Genomic DNA, 20,090 nt, shown 5'->3' with positions numbered 1-20,090 from the left:
TGGTAGGTTGCTGTTTCCCTCTTCACTGTATATTCACAACTTTGAGTAAAATACATTGTATATGAAAGCATACAGTGGTACATTTAGGGGAAGGAAATATACTGTATGTAAATACAAGAAAACGGTATAAATCAGTGAATTAGTTAGTCACTAATGTGCTTGTCTGATCATTGTTTACTGGTGCCTCACAACAAAAGTGCCATACGACTCCATAAGTATTTTTCACAATGTGTTGGTTTGTCAAGGAAGGGGACGACTTCTGCTTTACTCCAAATCATACACATATTCAAATGAATTATTTTAGGTACAAACACACTATTGTTTTTACTATTCTCTTATTCAGTGTGCTTCATATTGGCCTGTCTTCTGAATTGTTTATTACTTTACTTTAATTAATATCTTAAATCCAGCGTATGTGTCAAAAGGTATTTTGTCAAACAAGTCACAACCGTGCCATTTTAAGAAATTCTACACTTTGTATCCCCATTACCAACACTGCATGCTTTGAAGTTCAATGATAAAGCTGAAGAGACAACTTTATTATTTCTCATTTTAGAGGTTGACTTCTAGACTAGAAAGTAAGGATAATGATGCCCTTTAGTGTAAGGTCTGTTGTGTGTGTGTGTGTGTGTGTTTGTGTGCGAGAGACAAAGATAGAGTGCATGTTTTTGAGTATATTGTAAAAAAAAGAATAAAAGGGTTTAGTACTGCAGTGTTTTCACAAAATCCCTTAAAACTAATTAACTTGTGGTCGTATATATATTTTTGTCCTTTTTCCTCTTTTATATTTTCTTTGAGAAAGTGCACCTCTGTTTACTTGAATAAATGTATCTGCAAAGTATGTAAGTTCAATGTTTTGATTTATTTCACATGAGATTCATATCATCCACTAACGTTTTTTTCTCCTTCAATACGTCATCCAATAAATGTAACTATTCTGCACAGTTCCTCTGTTTGGCACCAGGTGGCAACAAAGTAAAGGATTTTTTTACTTACTTTTAGACAGTAGTTTGATGTTTCTGTCACACTGAAGTAAGGGACTACTGTAAATTTGTCAAAGGAGTTAATGATTAACGATTGTGTTTTGTGTTCATTGAACAACTGTTGACCTCTGACCTCAAAGATGCTTTCAGATAGCCAGTAAAGCCAGAGCCAATGCATATGTGCCTATGCCACATAATGCCAGAACAGCTGCAAATGGAGGTTTTATTTGTAGATCAATGTATTGGTTATCTTAATCATCAATCGTTGATTGAACCAGAACTATTGGTGATTTTTCTCATCAGGTAAATATAGGTCCGGTGTTACCCTCTGGGTGTAATGAGACAAGTGTTTGTATAAATTACATTGGAATAGCATTCAATAATTTGTTGTACAGCATATCTTCTTTTTCAGCCTTTATTTATTAATATTTAACAGCAATGTTCGGAAAAATACAATGCAAAGACAGTTAGATTTGAAAAGGCTCGTGTTTAGAATTGTATTCCTATACTAAGCCTGTATGCCAAAAGGTTTTTCTTATTTAACTCTCCGCTCCCATCAGCATACAACATCTCACTCTAAAAATAGCTTTCCACCCAAGCGGGGAGCTGCACTTCCTCTGGTTTAATAACGGCTTTATTTTGAGAGATTATACAACTGCATGTCTGTGTGATTGAAATATTCAAAATGCTTTTTGTCTATAGAGAATAGGTAGAAGCAACATTTACTCATGACGTTCATATTTGATGTAATTTGAAAGTTATATGAGTTGAAGCCAAGGTTCTTTTTCACATGTCAAAGGGGATTTTGACATGTCCAAAACTGCCATGGATCAAGGGTGTGATGACCATTGTACTAAAAGCAGTCAACAAATTTCCAGTTTGTTTGCGAAATGTAAAATGAATACTGCTTACCGCCCCTTGTACCAAGTAAATATTTGTCAGCAGCCAGACACAAGGAAATCCTTATTTGCCACTCCACCCTTATACCCCCATCCCTGCCTCCTGATGTTTGGACAAAACATGTGGAGCCAATGCAGAGAGAGTACCGAGAAAGGCATACAGAGGGGCCAGTATATATACTGAGCTGGGTGCAGTGGTTTTGGTCTCTTTCACGGCTCTACAAGGTGTGCCCCTGTTTGTGTCACTGTAGGTGTCCACTGGCCTCAGACATGGCTCGTCTCGTCCTCCCTTTCCTCTTTGCTCTTTGCTTCCTGCTCCACTTCAGCTCCAGCCGTCCATCTCGCAGCAGGAAAGCGGTGTCACCCCGTCAGTCTGGAGGTAACTATACACACAATTCTTAAATAAAAATGCCCCAATGCTCACCTGATCGGTTGCACTTGCGTCTTCGTGGGGAAGCAGCTGCAGAAGAAGATGAAGTGAAGTCCCAGCTTGAGAGGTTGTGGCGGGAGGTGAACTCACTGAAGGAGATGCAGGCGTTGCAGACAGGTACTACCTATTTCACGGAGTAAAAAGAGGAGAGGAATAGATAAGCATTACTGCACTCAAGTGCGAATGAAAATAAATTATGGGACAATAGTTGGTTGATGATATTGTCATTTAAGGTTGTATTATAAATACAGGATAGAGCTTTTTCTTACATAGTACTTGTTATTCAAGCGGACTTACTGAGGGATGCTATTATTACATTTTGAACTTCTCCCCAGCAGAGAGCAACAGAACTCTTATCAGCCGTTCATTCATATACTAAAAGGTGGAATTGCACAAACGGCATAATTTCAACACTCAAACTATATGGAACATAAAAAACATGAAAATTATTATTCTTATGATTGTGTGTATTTTTATTTTGAATACCTTGAATTGACTGTATTAAAATACTATAAATGTATTTATATACTTAAAGTTGTGTATTATGTTTGATCATTTTATTTTCTTGGTTGAATAATTACTGACCATGGCTTCGGGAATTGCTACAAATTATTTTGTAGAAAAACGTGTATTCCAAAAAGATAGAATAGAAATAGAAGAAATTACAATTAAATTCACTCACGAAAGGAAGGGCTTTGTGTTTTCAGTCTGTCTCCGTGGTATCAAAGCTCACAGGAAGTGTTATCTCACAATTGAGGAACCCAAACATTACCATGAAGCAAATGAAGACTGCATTGCACAAGGGGGAACTCTTGCAACGCCACGGGACCTGATGGAAAACAACGACCTAAGGGACTATGCAAAGAGGAGTGCTCCTGGATCCAGGGACTTCTGGATCGGTGTAGCAGACATCGTGAAAGAAGGCCAGTATGTTGATGTCAACAGTCTGCCAGTCAGCTACTTCAACTGGGATCGCTCCAAGAAGCAGCCCACAGGAACCAACAGGGAGAGCTGTGTTGCCCTTTCAGTAGCTGCACAAGGAAAGTGGTACGATGAGGTGTGTCGCAGCCTCAAAAAGTACATCTGTGAATATGTTATTCCCTAGAGGAGACAAATAGGTTGTTGACAACTTGATGAAGGTTTGTGCAATAAATTCATAAAAAATATGTTGTCAAATCTGTGCTAATTGACAATGAAAACAATTCTAAAAAAGGTAATTAACTAATTAGCTTTAATTCACAAATAACTGCTATCATTAGATCATCTGGTGAAGGGAGATTTATGTTTGAGAACAGCTATGTCAGACTTCTTCTTAAAAATAACTAAATGACTAAACCGCAGGAAACGTTGTTCAATCTGGACAAAAGAAACAGGGATTTAAACGTTTGACGTTTTGTGATAACTATTTAATTTTATATAAATGTACAACATTTTTACTTTTCTATGTTAAGTTTGATTTCTTCATCATCAGTGTATTTAACATTAATACATTTTTCTTCATAAACTCTTACGTTCCCCAGGTTAAAACTTTACTGCTGAAGACTGAAGAGTTCAATCTGAGATAATGTGGGTGTAGTGATTTACTCAAGGGTATAATATAAATATTTGGAGGGAAGTTATGGTCAACCTTTTGATAAAACCTATGCGGTTGGCCTGAGTAGCACAGTGAAGCTCTGATGAAACTTAACCCCTTCTCACACCCCAAACTGTAACCCCAGACTTAACTGCTGCACCAACATTTGAAAAACAGAATGTCACATAAAACCTAAATAATATGAACTGTATCTAGACTTAATCTACATATCTTAGGAATGTGAAATGACTACGTAATTTAGGTAAAAATACATTTGAACAAACACAGAGAGAAAAGGTATGAAATAAAAGTGAACTTAACCAAAACCTGACCCCTCTTGTTGTGAGGTGAACTGTGAAATATGTATTTCAAATGTAGTTTTACAAATTTTAATTTTTCCTGAAAAATAAATGTGCCTGCTAACTAATCCTGTGTATGGATATGCTTCTTTTTTTTATCTGACAGCATTTTTGACAGCGGTGCATGTCAGTTGTCTTTCACTAATACAACATTGCTGTTGGCCACAGTGTGTGTGTGTGTGTGCGTGCGTGTGTGTGTGTGATGTTTCAATGTTGGGCACCCAGTTTAAATCTCAAAAAATGTCTGTAACACCCGTAGATATATCTATGGTGACACCCCTACACATAGGCACGCACGTACGTGCACGTCGACGTCACTCTGTCCTCACACATCACGCACGCTTGTTCGGGTGGAATGTGACGCCAAAGCTCCCTGGGTGAAGTCTCACGGAGTAAAACAACGGCCATTTTTCTCCATGTATAGCAGGGCACTGTGTGCTTGGGTAGTATCACTGAGCGTGTTGCTATCACTTTGAGAAGCCAACAACTTTTGGCAAGTTTAATATTATCATCCAAGTGTCAAAACTTACTACGAACTGGTCACAAAGCATGTTTGTGTTTACCGCAGCAAAGTTTTTTCGCTGACATCCTTGTCCGGATAGATACTTGCCTAAACTGTCGCACAAATGGAAATGGTGCCTAACGAGGAGAACCAGTTCGTACCCCAAGAGGTGAGATTATCGTGGACCCTAAACATGTTGGAGAACCTGACTTCTGGACGTTAGCTGTCAACCGTGTAGACCGGGGTCGTTAATAGCGGCACCCCTTTGGGTGTTTGCGATCTTGTTGTACCATTTAGAGGCTATTCCTCATCTGCTAAGAGTTAGCATTGACGTTAGCCAAACATGACTTGGACGGCCTATCACGACATGGCTAACCAACCTTATAGATAGCATTAGTTAGCGGCTAGTTTCGCTAGCTAACGTTACATATCTAACAAAGTGAGTCTATGATGGTAGCTAAAGCTTTAGCACTGTAGCCGTTTAGTTACCCTAGCTTTCAGTTTTGGTTTTCTTCTCATCAGCGGCATAAGAGTTGTGAGATATTTTTGGGTTGCCATTATGTTATCCCCCAAACAAAGACGACGTTAGATAGCACACATGCAAGTTACAACAGTCACATCTTTGCCTCTAGCTAACCAATAGCTACTGTGTCATGTTGTTTTTTTAAGTTGCTAAACCAAATGCAAATAGCTAACGTCGCTTTACCTTGTTGCCAGCACCAAGTCAAAAGCAGATATGTAACGTTTAAAGTTAATCTATAACGTCGCTTTAATTCCGGGTCGTCTGTGTTAGCAGATTGTTTTGAATATAACTTGTAGCCTTAGTGTTAGCATAATAGCTATTGCAGTTTGCTAGCTAAAGCTAACGGTAGCGGATATTACTTGCCAGCGTCAATGTAACGTTAGATGCAGGTGCGTGTAATATAACCTCAATGTTTATGCTATTTTGGTGTCCCTAATGTTTGAATACAAACATTCGCCCTTCCGATTATGACGTCCTTGATTAACTCATTGGTCACACGTTACTTAGCCTTTGCTTGTCTGTCCTGCCATGTTTGCCTTGGTGGTTAGCCACACTATCTTAGCTTTAAGTTAGATGAAACCATCGTCTTTTATTATTCGATGGTACTGTGTTTTCCTAACCGTAAACAATTCGTAGATGTGGTAAACAACACATTTCCACCTGTTCTCCAGATGGCAATGTGTTTACTGACAGTGTTATGTTAAGGTAAACATCCTGCAGGACACAAACACTATTGACATGGTAGTCATATTTTAACATCTATGGGTTGCTACAAGTTATCTGGGCACCCTATATGGATGGTTTTATATGACTGCATACACGTCAGTTGCAGGGTCGTACGTCATGTATAGGACGTCACTGATGTGGCTGGTGGGAAACAAGGATGCAATTACTCACCACTGTGCACGTAGGATTTTTCATTCAGTTTCAAGGTAACAAATAATAACTGGATCACAAAATCCAGTTATTATTTGATTATGGATACAATATAATACAATTCTGCAGTCTCAATCAAACTTGATATTGTGTGGATGAAATCAGGTTATTTACTAATCTTTTTTTCAGCAAAGCCCGTGTATATATTAAACCTTTTTAGCATTTGAAAAAATCACAGTGGACTGGTAAAAGAATGTTAAGATAGTTAAAAGTAGATGCATTTATGGTAAATGTAATCTATCCTTTTGTAAATATATCCTTTTGTCATATGCAAATATATATCCTAGAATTTATTGTAGTTGTTGCATAATCAACAAGGCCCTCTTTGGAAATGATACATTAATGTAAATAGTAATTTAACTTTTTAAAGAAATACACAAAGCAGAACGTCCTCGTTATCTGGTTTGAAACAGAAGTGAAGCCTTTTCTTTGAGTTTCAACAGAAATTTGCCTGGGGTGGGGTTTTGTTTACTCAGTAAGATAATGAAATCAACTGATAATTTTTGTATGTCAGACTATCCTTTAATTCTTTAGACTCGAAGGCAACTTATATTTAAATGACTTGTGTTATGGAAGAAAACATGACCTCAAGTATAGGTAATTTGAGCTGCAGTTTTGTGTGTTCTGGGATACCAGAGGTCCCCCGAAGCTCTCTGTTGATGCTGTGAGCCCAATTAAAATAAATATTTGTGAGAAGCAACACACTCACACAGGCAACGACGTAGCATTTAGTAGACACAGAATTGCTTTCTGATTTAATTAGAGTAATGTGAAGAAATATAAGCATTTCCTTATGCAAGAACCTTGGCTTTTAGAATCCATCTAAACTTGCCAAATTGCCTTCCGTTATGCATGAAATAAATTCATTGTTAATCTTTTATTTTTAACAGTCCTTTCACTAGCTAAGACCACAGCAGCCACTTAAGGCGTTTAACATGAGTGAACGTGTTGTTGATTGATTTAGTCTGGTCGATCGGATGTGTTGTAGGGAGTTACATTGGAGGACGGCAAACCCTTTCAGGGCCCTACGAAAAGTTGGAGAGGAAGAGAAAAGAAAAGGGGTTGGGAGGGTGGGGTTTTCAGAATGGGTACTCGAGAACAAGAGTGGGTTGAGCTCTATTTATAGAAATACCGGAAGAGGAGTGTTTGAGGCGTGGTCTTGCTCCCAAAATTATGCTAATTAGCTCCACTCATCTAATGACAAAAATGGAATTTCCCATTAATCATACACTGCCACATTCTACTCGCCACAGTTTGTAATGCTGTGAAAGCGTTTTGTATAAACATGTTGAAGAATTCAAATACTTTCAAAAATGTTTTGCTTATTGGTCTGTTTTGCTTGTACAATTCATAACATGCCAAAACAGACTCTGAACATGTGATGTTTTCCACAACTATTAAAATTGAATTTTCCATCTACTTAATGTTTTGACTTTTTCAAGAACCACCACAACCATTTCTGGATATTTTAGTTAATCAAAATGAAAGGCTGGTCAGGTTTAGTTGTAAAATGTCTCCACAATAAAACTTTTGAATTTGAATAATTATTAATATAATAATTGACTATTGATTACTCCCTCTGTGTTCTGTTCTAAGTTCTTGAGTGAGTGTGACATATGCAGTAGTATTTACATTACATTTCTTTTTATAGGATTTAATGGCTGCTGACGGTTCACAACAATCTAGTCTGTCATTATTTTGGTGCCATTTAAAATAAGTTACAGCTGTAAAGAAATGCTCCCCGTATTTTGCAGTACCTGTGGCTTCATGTCAGCACCTCGTGATTATATCCACGGTAAAAATAACCTTTAATCTCATAATACACTTGTGTGTTGTCAGCTGCAGCCACTTTATAAGACCTGTCTGTCAAATATCTTTGCCAAGATTACAGACTTCAAAAAGAGTTGGCAAAACCAGAGTCAGCGAGGTTTATTTGGCGGCCCAACAATAATAGTTGTAGGCTTACAAGTCTAATGTAATCTTTTACAATACACTTTATTGTTGCGTTTTTTAAAGTTATTTTCCACTCAAACTGTCTCCATTGTATCATTAGGATGTGTTTCGGCGTTGCAGACAGAATATGTTTGATGAAATCAAGAGGATTTCTCAGGTAGCTTTGCCTGGTGTTTTGTATGGGAGAGAGATGATGCAAATGCATAGTATCAAATAGATGCATGAAGCAGCACCAAGCTGACGCTCTGTCATTCTTCCTTGTCAGCGTTGAAAGCGACGGCGTTATGAAACAGCACAAATTGAAAATGTTTAAATGTTACTTCATCTATTCGTGACTTGAAATCACTTGTTCATGCAATAGTTCAGTAGTTATGAATATGAAACATTGCTTCGTTAATTGTCAATCGATATGGAAGCTGGCTGGGCGTTGTCTTGACATGCTCGGTACATTGGCGCTTGTTAAGTAAGTCTTTACTACATTTGCAAACAGCCTGAACAATAAAAATTAATAATTCTTTGTGCACTGCAAGTGACTTGCTGTGTCTTCAAACAATTTACACTGTGTGTTATACTCTAAAATGAAGCATGTGTAAGCAAGTGCATGCGTTTTGTATTTTTCGCAACACACTGGACAATTTTGGAGAAATTTGTCAACCTACTCATGTTTTTACAATTTGGTGGGTCTGTCACATGTAGGTTACCTGCCGGCGCCCCAGTGAATTTTCTATGGTGTCGCTGTTTGAGATAAGCTCCCTTATGTCACCAAGCAGTTTGTTTTATTATGATGAAAGTCTGTTTTCTTTCCTGTGTGCAAGAAAAGTTCAGCACAGATTTCACCGTTTGGTGGTTTTTAGAAATCCAGCTGTATCTTTTCCAGGAATGTAACCAACTGGTACCAAGTAGGTCATATTTGTACTTCAATGATATTTTTCTTCTCTGCACTGGTGTGTTTCTGAAGCAGACATTAGTTGCACAACCGTACTAACCATTTATTCCAAGGCCTAACTTTTCACCAGTTTGGCCAATACATCATGCTCATGCTGTTCTTCTTGATTTGCAGATCCAAAATGCAGCGGAAGAGCCCAGAGTGCTCTGTATCATCCAGGACATCACCAGTGCAAAGACGATCAATGAGAGGCTGACCCTCAACCTGCCTGCTTCCACCTCGCTCTCCAAACTCTATGACGATGTCGCCCACAAAGCGAGATACGTGAAAGACACTTTTGACCTTGCCTGGAGAAATGCACCTGACATGGTTAGGAAATTAATTACTCAAACTTTCTGTCCGCTTCTCTGATGTCCCTATTTAAAAAATGTGATTGTACTTATGCAGATAGTGCAATGAAGGGTATGAAGTACTTGGAAAGGTTTTGATCAGAGTGAGTTTCAAAGGTTATTTGGCTGTAGTTATTTGCGGGTCAGAGATTTTAATACTGGCACTCGCTCAAGCCAAACTGTTGATCCGCACAACAAAACATGGAAAAAATATGCGTTAATCAACCACCCAAATCTCTAACTTAGCACATTATTGTAGGTTAGCTTGATTGTCAGGACTGAGGGCCGTCGTGCTCAATGTGTGTGCAGCAGAAGTAATACCACTAGAACCATCCTTCAAATGATAAGTTAGAATTTAAATGTCAACGTTATGAATGAAGCTTCCAACTATTTGGTACAGACTGACTACTCCCTTTTCTTAAATGAGCCCGAACTAATCCTGCTGCTGACCCGGGCCGAATCCCAGGTGCTGTGTTTGTTATGTCACCGAGTAGGTCAGTGGATTAAGCTTCTGTTTCCACTGCAGCACTTTGTGTAGTTGTTGTCCTCAGCTCGTCCTGGGAGGAGAAAAGTGTTACATATACGTAGGCATTGCTCACATGTTGGCTTCCAGCTACTTGCATTGTATGCGTCAGTACAGACAATTTACAGATAATGAGTTCAAGGGGAATTTAAGTCTTCATGAGTCCCTCCAGGTTTTGGACTTGTTTTTCTATGTTTGGTGGCTATTTACCAAGAATTGTAGTTTTCATGTGATTTTTGTTTTGCCTCTGTCTCCCTTTAGGCGCCACTAGACCACAGCAGTGAGGTGACCCTCTCAGATTCTGGTTTTGAGCCTGGTGGTAAGAAAAATTTCCTCCAGCTCACAGATAAAGATGGAGAGCAGCCCCAGATGGCATCGGTAATATCATTTTGCTATACAGTTAGATTGTATTCTTTTTTTAAACAAAGGATTTAAAAATATAAATTGTCCCTCATTGTATGTTTGTGTGCACAGGATGAGTCAGGAACAGCAGATAGCAGTGGACTCGATGACAGCTCTCAAGAGCGGTTTATTGGGCCACTGCCTAGAGACAGTGCTGCAGGCAGCAGTGGTGACTACAGTAGTCCATCCTACTCCTACTCGTCCATCCTCAACAAATCTGAAACCGGTGAGATTTTGTCACCTGTTGAATATGTGACCTCACTTTGTTATCAGGAATCCTCATCCTGATAACCTGATATTTGTTATTCAACCTCAACTGTCCCCTTGCTTGTTGTTTGTTGTCCACCCCCCTCCCCCCCCATTGCTGTAGGTTACGTGGGCTTGGTCAACCAAGCGATGACCTGCTATCTGAACAGTCTTCTACAAACGCTGTTCATGACCCCAGAGTTCAGAAATGCACTTTACAAGTAAGGGAAATCTTTTAAATTGAAAGGTTTACCTGCAAAGTACCACTTCTGAAATTGTTTTGTAACCTTTTCCCAACCTAAGCTGGGAGTTTGAGGAGACTGAAGAGGATCCAGTCACTAGTATACCACACCAGTTGCAAAGGCTGTTTGTTCTGCTGCAGACTAGTAAGAAACGGGCAATCGAGACCACTGATGTGACACGGAGCTTCGGCTGGGACAGCAGCGAAGGTCAGCATTTGCACTCTCCTGTGTCCACGTGCCTTTGCATCTGTACAGTCAGTCATGTTTATTGTGCACTTGTTCTTTTAGCTTGGCAGCAGCATGACGTCCAGGAGCTGTGCAGGGTCATGTTTGATGCCCTGGAGCAGAAGTGGAAGCAGACGGAGCAGGTGGGAGAAAGCAAAACCTTTTCCTAAAGATTCATTTGAAATCTATAAAATTCCTCCCCTCCCACCCCGCAATAAAAACAAAAGACTACTGTGGGAGCATAAAATGGGCCAGTAAGCCTCAGGGTTGGCTGTTTGCTGTCTTCTTATCTAGGGAGTGTATAATGACCGGCATACAGTTAATCCAGTGTGTGCAATCACAAAACTCAGTTTGGGTTGAATCACGGGTTTGAGTCACAGGTCGGATCAGCTGAAAAAGAAAGGAGCAAAAATAACTTTTAGAGATGTTTTTTGTATAACAGCTGTTTTATCAAAGCAGCTGGAGGCCCCTGAAAGTCTTCATATTTGATTGCTAGTCATCTAGTGTTATTTAAAAGCCCGTAATTCAAATGACAAGGAAATTAAATATTTTCATCCATCTTGGTATTCGTTTTATTCAAATATAAGCTGCTTAGAGCGGGTGTTAGGAAGTTAAGCAGGTAAAATATATTGAGTTTATGTTGCTGTGGAAACGCCGCATTCAAGCAATCAGATTTATTTAACAACATTCAAAATGGTTTTGGATGTGTTGAATGTAGCTATTTTTAATCCATGGACAGTTTTGGATGGCAGGTAGTGTCACACAGAAATAATTGCACACTTGTTTTAGTGAGAGAATTTTAACTGTAAAAGATGGCTGATGAGTCCTGACTGTCATGGCTCCATTTCCTCAGGCTGACTTGATCAACCAGCTGTACCAAGGGAAGCTGAAGGATTATGTCCGTTGTCTGGAGTGTGGCTATGAGAGCTGGAGGATTGATACTTACCTGGACATTCCTCTTGTAATCAGACCCTTTGGAGCCAGCCAGGCCTACGGCAGTGTGGTGAGTTCTCTCACCTTATTTCATCACTTTTAAACTTTTAACGGCCGTATACTGAAGCACTCATTCCATATTTGGGATTTACGTCTACATTAAGGCTCTCCTTGATTCAGTGCATGCAGCTCATTTAATACAGTTTATGTCTATTAAATAATTTGGCTTCCAAAATATTTTATTTTTTCATTTTTCTGCTGCAGGAAGAGGCTTTGCAGGCATTCATCCAACCAGAAACTCTTGATGGGCCCAACCAGTACTTCTGTGAACGCTGCAAAAAGAAATGTGACGCCCGCAAGGTGAGCACAGGGAAAATGAGACATGGGATCCATGTTCACTGAATATGTTATTGACCTTGATAAATGCTTCTCTTTACAGGGTCTGAGATTTCTGCACTTCCCCTACCTGCTGACACTGCAGCTGAAACGGTTTGATTTTGACTACACCACCATGCATCGCATCAAGCTTAATGACCGAATGACTTTCCCAGAGGAGCTGGATATGAGTCCATTCATCGACGTGGAAGATGAGGTGAGGACAGATAATGCTTTCTATCACTATTCCAAAATATTATTCTCCGTCAATCTCCAATCGACTATAGCAAGGCCACACACCATACTTATTTCAAATGAGCTCTTCCATTATAGTATTTGAAATTGCCTCCTTTAGAAGTCCCCTCAGACAGAGAGCTGCACTGACAGCGGAGCAGAGAATGAAGGCAGTTGCCACAGCGACCAGATGAGCAACGATTTTTCCACCGATGATTGTGTAGATGAAGGCATCTGCTTGGACAGCACTGGCAGCACAGAGAGGGCATTGAAGCCAAAGGTACGCATTATGAATGCTCACTACAATCATAATGTTGACTGTTGCTAATATCCTTGTTTCAATTGACTTCCCATCGGAGGACAGTGAACTCATTGTAATGTTCAAGAAACCAGTGTGAGATGATATGAGCTTTTTGACATGGTGTATTATGCTGCTGGAAGATGGTACACTGTGGGCATACAGTGATAGACATGGAATTGATACTAAAGGGCCCAAAGTGTGCCAAGAAAATATCCCTCACACCATTACACCACAAGCAGCAGCCTGAACCCAGGATGGGTCCAGGATGTCGCAGCTCAAATCATGACTCATCAGACCAGGCAACGTTTTTCCAATCTTCTATTGTCCAATTTTGGTGAGCCTGTGCGAATTGTAGTCTGTTTCCTGTTCTTAGCTACAGGAGTGGCACAGTGGTGTGTTCTTCTGCTGCTGTGTTCAGAGATGGTGTTCTGCCTTTCTATCATCTCCAATCAGTCTGCCCATTCTCCTCTGACCTCACATCAACAAGAACACACACAAATTCTGCTCACTGGCTATTTTCTCTTTTTTGGAATAATCTGCAGTTTGTGACTGACTCAGAACATCCCGTCTGGCACCAGCAACCGTGCCACTTTTAAAGCTACTTCATTCCCCTTTTTTCCACCATCCTAAAGCTTGGTATGAACTTCAGCAAGTTGTCTTCACCAAGTCTACATGCCTAAACGACATGTGATTGGCTGATAAGCAGTTTGTGTTTTAACAAGCAATTGAACAGTGTACCTGTTTAAGTGTCTGGTGAGTGTACATTTACCATTCAGTGTGTTTCCCCTAGTTTACAACTTTACGGGGTAGGGGATAGTACTATGGCGAACGGACCAGCCAAAGGGGGGGTTGTTCGTTTTCGGTGACGTGCTCTTTCTAACCGCTGGTGCGAGCGCCACGTGCACGCCATGCGAAAACACTGATGCAAGCTGTTACATAATACAACTTGGTGGTTTATTTTAAATGAACAAATTGTTTTCTGTCTATTCCCAGAGCTTGCCAATCTTTGAGCTGTTCTCCGTCATGGTACATTCTGGGAGCGCTGCAGGTGGTCACTACTACGCCTGCATCAAATCCTTCAGTGATGGCCAGTGGTACAGCTTCAACGATCAGCACGTTAGCAAGGTCAGCCTCAGCACACAAATTACCGGTTTTGCCGTCTTACCCTACTCAAATGTCTGTGTCTGTGCAGAGATAGAACTGTGTTTGGTTGTTACTCAACTAAGCATGCTATCCATGTCATTAAAACCATTCACGTATTGTAAACATGGTCCGGGCTGTTTAGTAAGACATTATATCTGTTGAGCAGATCACCCAAGATGATATCAGGAAGACGTACGGGGGATCCTCAGGCAGCAGAGGCTACTATTCCAGTGCCTTTGCGAGGTGAGTTGTGTCTCATGGGTTACGCATCACATGCTTAGTCTGTACAATAATACACTGGTGCTGTTGGTTTGTCAAAGAAAAAATACACTTGTCTTGTCTATTGTGTGTGTTTATTAGTCGTTCTTTCATGTTTCTTTCTGAACCAATATAACTTTTATTTGACCGACAAAAGTGTATACTCTCTACAAATATTCCAATTCACTCATTAACTAGACATCTTGTTTTCTCATCAGCTCTACAAATGCATATATGCTGATTTATAGATTGAAGGATCCCTCAAGGAATGCAAGTAAGAAATGGATTTTAATTAATTCTGCTGTAGGTTATGCTAAAATGACTTGTCCATTTACGGTAGTTGAGCTTTTGTTCTGTAATATGCCTGACCACTATAGAAAACCAAATCACTACAGCCCTTCTATGTGTCCGGCTTATGCTCACTCATAGCAGCTCATAATCTTACTCCTATATTACTAGGGTTGCCTTCACTCTGAATGCCCGAGAATGACTATCCAGTTTCAAAGTGTACTCTGTCTTTCCTGACTGCAGAGTATTTGGCTGGGGAAGAGTTCCCAGAGCACATAAAGAGTTTGGTTCAGAAGGAGAAAGAGTCTGAAGAGCAGGAAAAGAGACAGCGGGAGATTGAGCGCAACACTTGCAAGGTATATAGTCCATGTAAGATTTAGATTAGATACAGTTAGATAGTTTTGCTCCTAAATGTAGATCAGTTGACAGGCGGATCTTCTTGTGAAACAACTCTTGCTTCTCCCCTCCAGATAAAGCTTTTCTGCATGCATCCTGTAAAGATGATGATGGAGAGCAAGCTGGAAGTACACAAAGACAAAACTCTTCAAGAAGCAACAGAAATGGCCTACAAGGTTGATTGGTTTATGGTTTGTCTTCACTATCTGATTTTCCAACAACATAATAAATCAGTAGAGTACAAGCTGTGTATGTTCTGTACCTCAGATGATGGAGCTTGAGGGAGTGGCGTCTCTGGACTGCTGCCGCTTGGTGAAGTACGATGAGTTTCACGAGTACCTGGAGCGCTCCTATGAGGGTGAGGAGGACACGCCGATGGGTCTGCTGCTTGGAGGGGTCAAGTCCTCGTACATGTTCGACCTGCTGCTTGAGAGCCGCAAACCGGAGCAGGTGTTCCAGCCCTACAAACCTGGAGGTCAGTGGGCTGCTACCATTTAGCCGTTCTCATCTTGTCACTCATAGTGGGGTTTAGTGCAACACAAGTATGTCAGCATTTACTGCACTATTGTCTCATAAAGCCCACGTTCACGATTATGTTGATTCTCTACATTATGCAGGCTGACAATAATGGTGGATTGTCAGAACACAGCAAATGAATGTAAGCGTTTTTTGTCTGTGGGCGTGTTGCTGATTTCCTTCAGAGGTGATGGTGAAGGTTCATGTTGTGGATCTGAAGAAGGAGACCATCGCCAGTCCAATCAGTGTTCGGGCGTACTTGAACCAAACGATATCTGAATTCAAACAGCTTATTGCACAGGTGTTGTACTCTCCTCGGTTCCGTCCATCGTCATCTCTTTTTCTTCCTCAACTCTTTATCTTAAACTTTAACACATAATTCTAAAATACATTGAATGCATTATGAGAATGTGAGATAATTCCTTCAGACTTCAGCCAGGTGTTTGCCCTTCTTTTTAGGCTACAGCGCTTTCTTCAGAAAGCATGCGTGTGGTCCTGGAGCGCTGCTATAATGACCTCCGGCTCCTGTATGTTCCCAGCAAGACCCTGAAAGCTGAGGGGTTCTTCAGGAGTAACAAGGTCTACACATTTTTGTTTAACAAGTTTTTTTCATTGTTAGTTTTGTATCAGAATCTACTTGAATAATTCTAAAGATTGAACTTGAATTTGATCCATTTTTCTCTTTGCTGTCATCAGGTCTTTGTGGAGAGCTCCGAGTCGGCTGATCATCAAGTTGCTTTCACTGAATCGCTCTTGTGGAAACTGTTGGATCGTCACGGCAATACGATCCGCCTCTTGGTCTTACTCCCCGAACAGTCTCCTGGCTCCTTGGCCAACAGGACTCTTGGCCAAAAAGTAGTAGGTGACTCGGATGTGCCCGTAGAGGGCGCAAAGGCTAACGGCAAATCTGTAGAGGCGATCCTTGAGGAAAGCACAGAAAAGTTAAAGAATCTGTCTCTGCAACAGCAGCAGGCCTCCAGCACTAGTGACAGCCAGAAAAGCTCTGACGCCAGCGACATTGAACCCATCGAATCCCCGACCCGAGAGGCCGACTCTTCCCTCTGTGTGGCTGCAGACAACAGAGAGTTAGAGAACCGGATCGGAGCCACAGCCGGGGGCAGCAGCGGCACCTCATCCGACCCCGAGAACCACTTTGCCTGCGAGGAGCGCTCGGACTCTGAGGTGAACAACGACCGTAGCACCAGCTCAGTGGACAGCGACATCCTAAGCTCCAGTCACAGTAGTGACACCCTGTGCAATGCAGACAGCGGTCCCATACAGCTGGCTAACGGCTTGGACTCGCACAGCATCACGAGTAGCCGCCGCTCAAAAGCCCACGAGGGGAAAAAGGAGACCTGGGACACTGCTGAAGAGGACTCTGGGACAGACAGCGAGTACGACGACAATGGGAAGAGCAAGGCAGAGGCCCAGTACCTGTACTTCAAAGCAGAGCCTTGTTCTCAAGATGACTCCTCATCAAACGCACAAAAATGTACGAACATTTCCTTTATGATGCAGTTTAATGGATGAGTCATCCTTAACTAAGGAAAACTAGTTCAAAGTCTTAGAGGCATGAAACCCTAATTTTTAGCAGAACAAGATTGACTTTGCATTGAAAACATTACACAAATTGATATCCGTTCTTCACTGTTTAATTGTTGTTAATTTGTGATCTTCAGGTTTAATCGTTCACGTGGACAAGAGAATAACTCTAGCAGCATTTAAACTGAACCTGGAGCCGTATGTGGGAGTCACCGCTACCCAGTTCAAGGTGTTTCGTGTATACGCCAACAACCAGGAGTTTGAGAGCGTCCGGCTCAATGAAACGCTCTCATCATTCTCCGACGATAACAAGGTCAGAATCATTTTTAGAAGTGATACGTGGATTTATGATGGATTTTCTGTTGAGTGAGTGATTAAAAGACCTACATTTTATTGCTTCCCGCAGATAACAATTCGATTGGGAAGAGCACTGAAAAAGGGTGAATACAGAGTGAAGGTGTATCAACTGCTAGTGAATGAAGCAGAGGTAAGAACTTCCTGGAAGATTGGGCCTGAATCACCTGACTAATTTGTGATCACAAATGTTGAGCGTTTCCATGCATGTGTTTCCCAGCCCTGCAAGTTCCTCGTGGACACGGTGTTTGCCAAGGGCATGACCGTCAGACAGTCGAAAGTGGAGCTGCTCCCTCAGATGAAAGAGCAGTGCAAGCTCGACCTCGACATTGACAGGTGAGGAAAAATAGTTAAAAAGCAACAACAAAAGAAAACGTAGCTGTATGTCAAACTGTGTGTGTGTGTGTGTGTGTGTGTGTGTGTGTGTGTGTGTGTGTGTGTGTGTGTGTGTGTGTGTGTGTGTGTGTGTGTGTGTGTGTGTGTGTGTGTGTGTGTGTGTGTGTGTGTGTGTGTGTGTGTGTGTGTGTGTGTGTGTGTGTGTGTGTGTTTAGTGTTCGACTCAGGAAAAAGACGTGGAAGAACCCAGGCACGGTGTTTCTGGATTATCATGTCTATGAAGAAGACATCAGCATCTCCTCCAACTGGGAAGTTTTCCTGGAAATTCTCAACGGTAACACTCATTTTGCTGTTTCTTTCATCCGCATTTCAAATATTTATTCTTTATTAAAGTTTAGTGTTTGTACCAATAGACATAACAACATGATTCATTTAGTTAATAAAAGCCACCTTTTAACTTTGAGACTCAAAGAAATGTCTCAAAATGTCTTGATCGTAATGTCATTCTTGTTCAAATCTACATATTTGAGCGCACAGCATTAGTACCAGCGAATTTTTCTTTCCAGGTAGAAAAGCAACATACTTTCTTTTATGATGTGTTTCTCAGAACCGGAGAAGATGAAGTCCATGTCGCAGCTGGCTGTCCTCACCCGGAGATGGAGCCCCGCTACAATGAAGCTTGGTCCCTTCCAGGAAGTTATTCTGGAGAGCAGCAGCGTAGAAGAACTCAAGGAGAAGGTATGTCTGTGTGTACAAGCACAGCATTAGCATTTCTCGATCATAAAATGGTCCATGTACCATTCATCCGCCATGTGTTTCTTTCTTCCATTTGCAGCTTAGCGAAATCAGCAATATTCCTCTCGAAAACCTGGACTTTGCAAAGGTATGTGGAATGCCTCACACAGGACACCCAATTGTTTCTTTATTCACTCATCTTCCCTCATCTTCTAAGCGATTGACTGAGAATCCATTTTTCTGCTCTGTGCAGGGGAGAGGAACATTTCCTTGTGATATTTCTGTGTTGGAGATCCATCAGGATTTGGACTGGAACCCTAAGGTGTTGACCCTTAACGTGTGGCCTCTGTACATCTGTGACGACGGAGCTGTGGTATTCTACAGGTAAACTAATGACATTCTTCTCACACACACACACACAGGACTATGGTGTGAAACAATAAAATGCTACTAGATGCTACTTCGCAACCATTTTTTCTACTGCTTGAGATGAACATTACTGTGGTGCTGGTGCAGGGACAGCACGGAGGACCCGATGGACCTGTCGGACGAGGAGCGCAGTGAGCTGATGAAGAAGGAGAGCAGCCGTCTGCTTAAGACCGGACACCGTGTCAGCTACTCGCCGCGCAAGGAGAAGGCCCTCAAGATCTACCTGGACGGAGGCCCGGCCAAGGACCCGGGGCAGGACTGAGTTGCTGAGCGCCACTCCTCGCTATCTGGATCGCGTGGCTGCTGCAGCAGAGCATCCAGGCTACGGGACTCTGTGTGAGTGTCCGGCCTGGACGGGGACTTGAACATCAAGCAGCGGCTCTCATGCTCCACCCTGAGCCCAAGGACTGGCTCCGAAACCCTGTTGTGCACTATAGTGAATTGTACTGTAAAGTTTAAAGGGAAGTACAAAAGCTATTGAATACAGAAAAAAAAAAAAATCAAATACTGGATAGACCAATCAATTGCTCGTTAAAAGCTCCAGAGATGGATGCAGAGATGTTAGGACTGTGAAATTGGCTAGAAAGCATCCATCCTGTCTATCGAAATATCTTTCCCGCTCACTGCAGTTCTCCTCACGTTTCAGGGACAATGTTGATGCTGATTTATCTGTGACCATCTTGTAAACCCATATACTCGCACTGAGCAATGCTCTAATAGACATTATTCTAATCATACATTGCCTACCTTCCATTTGAACAATTTAAAAGCCAACAGCACAGACAAACAAGAGCTTCTTATCCAACCTTCCTCAGCCTCACCTTTTCTTGTGAGGCAGACCTCATTCTCTCAGTGACTTTAAAAATGTTAAAGCAACAGTTGATAAGCTTCTCCTCCGCTGATGGCCAGAATAATGAACTCATATCACTTTTCCTTACTGCTGCTCTTGTTGCTTATTAGGGGCTTTACCTTTGCTACATCACTTCCACTAGATGTAATGATGTATGGTTATTGGAGGTCTTGTAAAACAAAGTACAACGAAACAACCAATGTTAAGAATCCCCTTGCATTGTTTGGATTTCTTGTCATTTCTTGTTTGTTTTGCACCAAATGCAACAATTCATTGAGGTCATGTGGGGCACCAGGCTTACATCTGTTTCCTGTATTTCCCTTTAATTT

At 41.3% G+C, this 20,090-nt stretch overlaps 2 protein-coding genes across 4 annotated transcripts; both read left to right on the top strand.

Annotated features, from left to right (window-relative positions):
- Nucleotides 1-1,930: 1,930 nt before the first annotated feature.
- clec3a (C-type lectin domain family 3, member A) lies at nucleotides 1,931-3,511 on the top strand. The gene is made up of 3 exons (XM_037481986.2): nucleotides 1,931-2,261; nucleotides 2,343-2,429; nucleotides 3,020-3,511. Exons 1-3 carry the CDS (start codon nucleotides 2,015-2,017, stop codon nucleotides 3,415-3,417), a joined length of 732 nt encoding a protein of 243 aa, XP_037337883.2. The 5' UTR covers nucleotides 1,931-2,014; the 3' UTR covers nucleotides 3,418-3,511.
- A 1,063-nt stretch (nucleotides 3,512-4,574) lies between these two features.
- On the top strand, nucleotides 4,575-19,522 carry usp47 (ubiquitin specific peptidase 47). 3 transcript variants are annotated; one of them, XM_062561765.1, is made up of 29 exons: nucleotides 4,575-4,915; nucleotides 8,259-8,315; nucleotides 9,219-9,413; nucleotides 10,218-10,334; nucleotides 10,431-10,584; nucleotides 10,729-10,825; nucleotides 10,908-11,053; nucleotides 11,135-11,214; nucleotides 11,925-12,074; nucleotides 12,269-12,364; nucleotides 12,444-12,596; nucleotides 12,738-12,893; nucleotides 13,908-14,039; nucleotides 14,224-14,300; nucleotides 14,534-14,589; nucleotides 14,847-14,959; nucleotides 15,074-15,175; nucleotides 15,267-15,474; nucleotides 15,701-15,816; nucleotides 15,975-16,094; nucleotides 16,212-17,007; nucleotides 17,195-17,370; nucleotides 17,464-17,544; nucleotides 17,632-17,747; nucleotides 17,963-18,081; nucleotides 18,355-18,485; nucleotides 18,583-18,630; nucleotides 18,736-18,866; nucleotides 18,999-19,522. In XM_062561765.1, the coding sequence occupies exons 1-29, from the start codon at nucleotides 4,871-4,873 to the stop codon at nucleotides 19,171-19,173; spliced, it is 4,143 nt and encodes a 1,380-aa protein (XP_062417749.1). In that variant the 5' UTR covers nucleotides 4,575-4,870; the 3' UTR covers nucleotides 19,174-19,522. The 3 variants fall into 3 exon arrangements, with proteins under 3 accessions (XP_062417749.1, XP_062417748.1, XP_037337850.1); XM_062561764.1 differs by having other exon boundaries at nucleotides 4,576-4,915; nucleotides 12,735-12,893; XM_037481953.2 differs by lacking the exon at nucleotides 8,259-8,315 and having other exon boundaries at nucleotides 4,577-4,915; nucleotides 12,735-12,893.
- The last annotated feature ends 568 nt before the right edge of the window (nucleotides 19,523-20,090 follow it).

The sequence above is a fragment of the Pungitius pungitius genome, chromosome 4 (genome assembly GCF_949316345.1).
Source record: "Pungitius pungitius chromosome 4, fPunPun2.1, whole genome shotgun sequence".
Taxonomy (NCBI): domain Eukaryota; kingdom Metazoa; phylum Chordata; class Actinopteri; order Perciformes; family Gasterosteidae; genus Pungitius; species Pungitius pungitius.
Note: the sequence above shows the minus strand (reverse complement) of the source record. Positions and strands in the feature narration are given on the sequence as shown.

What these genes read in the sequence shown, in the direction of transcription:
- clec3a (XM_037481986.2), top strand. Translation starts at nt 2,015, where the DNA reads ATGCAGAGAGAGTACCGAGAAAGGCATACAGAGGGGCCAGTATATATA. An exon ending in GTCACCCCGTCAGTCTGGAG is followed by an intron (nt 2,262 to 2,342) that starts GTAACTATACAC and finishes GTGGGGAAGCAG; the next exon opens with CTGCAGAAGAAGATGAAGTG. An exon ending in GATGCAGGCGTTGCAGACAG is followed by an intron (nt 2,430 to 3,019) that starts GTACTACCTATT and finishes TTGTGTTTTCAG; the next exon opens with TCTGTCTCCGTGGTATCAAA.
- usp47 (XM_062561764.1), top strand. Translation starts at nt 4,871, where the DNA reads ATGGAAATGGTGCCTAACGAGGAGAACCAGTTCGTACCCCAAGAG. An exon ending in CAACAGAAATGGCCTACAAG is followed by an intron (nt 15,176 to 15,266) that starts GTTGATTGGTTT and finishes TCTGTACCTCAG; the next exon opens with ATGATGGAGCTTGAGGGAGT. An exon ending in TAGAAGAACTCAAGGAGAAG is followed by an intron (nt 18,486 to 18,582) that starts GTATGTCTGTGT and finishes TTCCATTTGCAG; the next exon opens with CTTAGCGAAATCAGCAATAT.